At 40.2% G+C, this 6,000-nt stretch overlaps 1 protein-coding gene across 3 annotated transcripts in view; it reads left to right on the forward strand.

Annotated features, from left to right (window-relative positions):
• Nucleotides 1–5,720, forward strand: part of RFX8 (RFX family member 8, lacking RFX DNA binding domain) — a 33,091-nt gene extending 27,371 nt beyond the window's left edge. For 2 of the 3 annotated variants that reach the window (XM_027894805.1, XM_027894807.1), the window contains 2 exons: nucleotides 1,238–1,525; nucleotides 5,381–5,720. In XM_027894805.1, coding sequence (XP_027750606.1) covers nucleotides 1,238–1,525; nucleotides 5,381–5,427 — 335 coding nt within the window. In that variant the 3' untranslated portion in view covers nucleotides 5,428–5,720. Of the gene's footprint in view, nucleotides 1–1,237; nucleotides 2,010–5,380 lie in introns of those variants that run through there. The other variant, XM_027894804.1, reaches the window with a different exon arrangement.
• Nucleotides 5,721–6,000: the final 280 nt, after the last annotated feature.

The raw sequence follows: 6,000 nt of genomic DNA on the forward strand, positions 1-6,000 counted from the left end.
GGGGAAACTGTGCAGTTACCCCTGCTGAAAGGCAACATGGAGCAAGTGTGCAGCCACAGTCAGGGCTACTGGGACCTCTACAGCTTCTTCTGCTCCACTTCCTCTCCAGCAATTGTGCCTCTACATCCTTCCCTCATGGAGTTTCATGTCAGCTCACACACCTCTGTTTCCTTACTGGTCTACCTTCCAAGGCATTCCAAGTCCCAAGGTCTGGACAGTGACCTGTGCATTCTTCTTTTCCAAGCAAGCTGCTTCAACCTAGTCCCTCTTGTAGACTGTGCATTATCCCGTTCCTCTGTATTATCCCAAGGGACAACTGGAGTGGTAGCTTACCTACTGAATATGTTGAAAATACCTGAAAGACTGATAGAAATGCTCTTGGACTACTAGTGTCAGGTCTGCATACTTACAACTCCAACTATAAAGATCCCTTTCTGTAGATAAACAAGCACCTACTTTGCTATAGTTTAAAGACCTCCAAAAGGGTGAAGAGCAGAAGCAGAAGCTTCTCAGACACATTTAATGTCAAAAGAGACAGTATTTTTCATTTTTAAAGCTCTATAAACCTTAGTTGTTCATATAAATTGTGGTACCTCCTTGTTGATGTCCATGTAAACTTGTTTGTGGGATGCAGAGGTTAAATTACTTCATATGCAGAGTTAAATTACTTCATAAATTCCTACGCAGATTTATGGCATGGAAGAAGATCTACTTTTTACTGTAAGGGCTTCCAATCAAGGTGTGATTCAAATGTCAGTGGCCTCATTGAGTCTCTCTTGGCTTTTAGCAGTTATGGCTCAGGCTGCAAGGTAGGCCATTTAATGTCATAAATACAAGACATACAGATGTCTTGTATGGAGGAGGATTTGCTTGGGAAGAGGTGGAATGATTTATCTGTCTGAGGGGAGAATGGGAATCGTATGTGTTTATTGATAAGCCTTGTAGGAGAAGTGAATGTTGGGGAAAAACTTGACCAGGAAAGTGAATGAGCACAAGTACACTTTCCTCGCTAAGGTAAATAAGGGAAAAAGCTTTTGCTTATGTTTAAAATCTGCCTTGGTGCCTATTTTGCTGTGATATCTGGAAGTATGTAATTTTGTAAGTCCTGTTCAATGAGTGCTGATCTGCTACTTTATCCAGCCCATTACTACAACAAAACCCTTCAAAAAAGAACACATTATAAGGATAAGCAAATTAAGAGGTTGTCATAATTATCTTTGTTTTTCTTTAAAACTAGGATCCTGGCTTTTGCTGAATTTGCTACTCGTCGATTTTGCGGCTCACGTTTTCCAGACCTATATAGAGGAGGAGAAAGAAGATGGAAATTCCTTGGTTGCAAAGCAAAATGACGTCCCTGTTCTGTGCGTTTATGAGCCCAGCCATCTCTCAGCCTGTTTTGCAGAGGATCAGCCTCAAGCCAATGCTTCACAGACAGCTCTTGTGATGCAGAACCAGAATAACTTTGGATTAAGCAATATTTTCCAGAGTTCTGAGCTGTTTGGTGAACACAGCCACTGTCAGGAAGGTGAAATTAACATTAACTTAAAAGAAAACTATGACAAAACCCCAATTATAAATTGGGTAAATTAGGAGGGATCGGGAGGGCTGTGTTTGGTTGAGGGGTTTTACGCATGTAAAGTAGAACTAATGAAAACCAGGTTTTCATGGAGCTGTGTCCAATGTCCCTGAAAACCTGTAGCCATAAAGCATCCTTCACATCTCACACCTATCCCATGATCCTATCAAGGGATTGTAATCTCCACACCACCCACCTCTTCAGCACCACAGTTCCCTGATCTTTCCCTAGGTTTCCAACAGACCTCTGGTGCTCCACCAGATTCCCCAGGTGCTGGCTGAGGAAGAGCAGTACTGTTCAGGTGGGCTGGGAGCAGGTTGTGAGCTAGTTGGCAAAACAGGCTGCAGGTATTTATGGATCAGAAGAGAGAGGGCACTGTGTGGTCTTTTCTCACTGTTGGAAGCAGTGAGAGCACATTCTCTTCTCTCCAGTTATCTGTTAAAAGATAATTAATAGATTATCTTTTAATAGGTTTTTCTGCATCTATCAAAATATGCAGAAAAATTAAATCCTTGAGACCTTTCTCTCCACCAGACTTCCTTGCAGTCAGTCCCCTGCTCCAAAATTATTAGGATAAAGTAAGGCATACAGGTAGAAAACAAGATACACTTTGAGTCTTCTAGGATACAAGGTTAAAATATAAGGACATACAGGAACATGGATCAAGTCTCTGTGCTTAATGCAAGTGATGAATTAGACATTCAGCTGTTTTCAGATTTCTTTTCCATGCAGTAACATGGAAGTTAAATTAAATTAAAGACGTTGTCTTAAATCTTAAATCTCTGTGTTTTTCAGAAAATTGTGAAGGACAAATATTAATGGCACCAAGACTCACAAGGAAAATTACATTTTTGGGATGACGTTGCTATAGTTATTTTACTCCCAAGAGGTATTCAGTTTCCATATACTAGGACCAGGAGTGGAAATTGACTGTTTTAAAAACATCTTTATTAGTTATAACGACCCTTAGGGGACTCTAATTTCTTAAACATAAGATATGCTAAGACTAGCTCAGAAAGGAAAATTGGAGGGGAGAAAGCAGGTATGAAGGGGACAAACCAAGAATGATTTATACATGTGATGGGCATATTTGATAGATTTTGTTATTTTTCAAATTTTAAAATAATGACCCATCCTGCCATACCACCTTATAGTCAAAAACCAAACTGAGCTGGGTGCCAGCTATTAGCAGGAGAGCTCTAAATCACTGATGATCAGAAATTAGGAAATAAACCACTAGAAATCTCATTCAATATCTGCCTTGCTTCCAATGCTCTTCACTGTGCTGCCCATATGGGCTTTTGTATGTCCTCCTATGCCCATTTCAATGCTTTTTGCAGGTGTTTGATCCAGACACAGACAAGGGTTTGATCCAGGTTTGGTCTGTGTAAGTGATGTGCCTATCAATATGTCTGTCAGTTTTGCATGTTTTGTACCTGATTGCAAGAACAGAGCAAGGCTGATTAGAGTGAAGGATGAGGGGTGTCAGAGAGGAAGGGTATAAAATGTGAAATGAGGAGTAGGACAACTTGAGAGAAGTTATGAATGAGGAAAGGACACAGTGAAGGATTGAGTGTAGATAAAGATTAGAGATGAAAGAAGACAACAGATGATGGATTCTGCCAGTCCACATGCAAGATGCTGATAATGGTGGGATAAAAAGAGATTCTAGTAAGAGCCTGTTGATGTTGTGGTTCAACTTTTTGAGGGAGCTGAAAAACTTGAAGCTGCAGCTCCAAAGAGCTTCAAGGTCTGTGATAGAGTGAGTGAGCATTTCTGCCCACTTGTGCTCTTCAGACAGGCAGTAGCTCCCACCTCAACCACTGCAGATTCCTTCTTTTTGTGTGTCAATACTAATTCCATAGGTTGATAAAAAACACAACTGCCAAAAGCATCTCCATCACCCACCACTTTGTGTGGTCATCTCTGTAGGTCTTCTGAGTAGATTCCCATTGCATGAGAATTTTTGTTCTGTGACTTTTGAGCACCATCATCATCATGCTCCCAGGCAACCATCTCCCAAGCAACTTTGCTCCTTTGGCCACAGCCCATTCTGTTGGATATCTGAAGCCTCGGCAGCCTTAGTGGCATCCACCAGCCACACTGCTGTTTCCTGGACTGCATCTCTGCTGCCTAACATATTGCTCTGTGCATCATGGGTTTATTTCATAATATTTGCTTCACCTCATACAGCTTCAGCAGCTCTCTGTGACCCATCAGTCAGTTCCCATCCTCTACTCCATCCACTGCCCACAACACCAGTCTCCATAGCATTTTAATCTTGTCTCACAGAGCATTTCTATGCCTTCTCTACAGTATGTTATGCTGGGGGAAAAAAGCAGTCTAGTCATCGCACCTCCACCCTTACCTCATTGAAATTAGCACTAACCACTCAGTTTTGCTACAAAATCCTGGAAAAATGACAGGGAGGACTGGTTACAGAAATCGGAAAAGAATCTCCCAACCTTACCCTGTTATCAGCAGCACCAATATGTGTCTGTGGATTAGCAGCTCACTTCATGATCTTTTAGTTGTCACCTTAATTCTTTCTCTTCCTTTCCCATCTGTTTTTGGTTTTCCTTTCCTAGTTCATGCTGAATATAAATTACACTCCTCAGCAGAGAAACTGTATTTTCCCATTTATTTTTAATAGTGCAGCACATTTTCTGAATCTTATTTTTAAATATAGTTTTAAGCATGAAAATAATTGTTAATAGTCTTGAAGAGAGAATACATTCCAAGTTGGAGGCATCTCCCAAGGAAAACACTGGTTTTACATGAAAAAATGTAGAAGGCGGGGAATGAGACAATAGAATATTTGTACACACTGGCTTAGAGGGAAGTGTGGCAGATGAAATGCTATGTAGCCAAACACACGTAATATGAGCTAAGAATTGATGAAACTAGTGGCAGTAACGGAGATGTTCTGAGCGAGCTGCAATCTATAAAAGTGCAGCTCAGAGAGCATTGGCCCGATCTTTATTCCTTATCACAGAGCTTGCAGTTGCTTTCTCTCAGCACGAATAGCATTTTTTTAATCTAGAAAATCCCATTCTAGGTTTCTGCTCTTTGTTCACTTGTTACCAAATTAAAATCCTATTAAACTTCACACCTGCAGTGGGTTTATCTGCAGAGCACTGTGCTGTAGCTTTTAATCCAATTCCACACCTTCGTAACATACAATATACTGCAAATCAGGACACAAGGAGACTGAGGGTATGCTATTCCTAGCTCTGTTAGCAGAGAGCAAATCCAACACTTTGATTTCTTAAAAAGGGAGAAAAAAATAGGACATAGTTAACTACTTGACACATAGGAACAGTAAGTGTTCATCTGAGTGGTCTGTATAAGCCAGGATACAGAGCTCAAGTGAAATCATTAACTAAAATGATCAAAAAACGAGAGCAAAAACATGACCCTAATTGAATTCAGTGTCAAAACTTCTGCTGATTTTAAGCAAGACAGCATTTCAGCATGAAAAAGCAGTTCCCATCAGGACAGAGACAGGCTGAGACTATTTGTTTTGAAAGTGAATAGAAGAGCTCATAGCAGAAACACAAAGTGTCAATGACATATTAGAAGTGGATGTGGCCTCCTGCTAGACCTTTGCCTACCTACGAGGAACCCCAGTGTGTGCCTCCTCTTGTTGGGTTTATTGATGTAAAATAAGGCTTGGCATCTATAAAATACCTCGGGTTAAACTGGAAAGAACAGGGAAGACTTTTTTTGTTCGATGAAGGGAGAAACTTACGATTTACAGTTCCTATTGCCAAAACATTTCCATGTTTCTTTTCTAATTTTTAGCACATCCAAGTAATTTTGGAAGAGAGATTTATTACAACATGTACTAAATTGGATCTTCAAGTGGGAAGGGAAACACTTCTTACCCAAAAAGACGGATAGACACTTCTTTGCCTCCAATGAACACCAAATCTTCAGAGAAAACCATCCAGACTTGAACATTCTTTATGCTACACCATTTTTACTTTTTGATACAACTTTATGGTATACTGTTTTCATTCTCTTAAATTTAAGATTTTTTTCTTAAAGGAAACACTAAATGCAAAACTGGACTAGCAATGCAGTTATTTTAAGTTGTTGTGATTTGTATTATTTGAATAAATCTTCAGAAAAAAAAGGTGAACTATTTGTAGCTTGCTTTTATGTATTTCCTGTATTTTTCTGTTGTCAGTAAAGCTGAAGACCTATCTGAGGTAATTGTGGTAAATTTATCTGGAAGCTACAGCATAGATCACAGAATCACAGAATATACCAAGCTGGAAGGGATCCACAAGGATCATCGAGTCTAACTCCTGGCCTGCCAAGAGTCACACCATGGGCTCGAGAGCATTGTTCAAATGCTACTTGAACTCTGTCAGTCTTGGTGCTGTGACCACTTCACTGGGGAGCCTGTTCCAGTGCCT

The sequence above is a fragment of the Empidonax traillii genome, unplaced genomic scaffold, assembly GCF_003031625.1.
Source record: "Empidonax traillii isolate 1590-97213 ecotype Southwest subspecies unplaced genomic scaffold, ASM303162v1 scaffold443:size705114, whole genome shotgun sequence".
Taxonomy (NCBI): domain Eukaryota; kingdom Metazoa; phylum Chordata; class Aves; order Passeriformes; family Tyrannidae; genus Empidonax; species Empidonax traillii.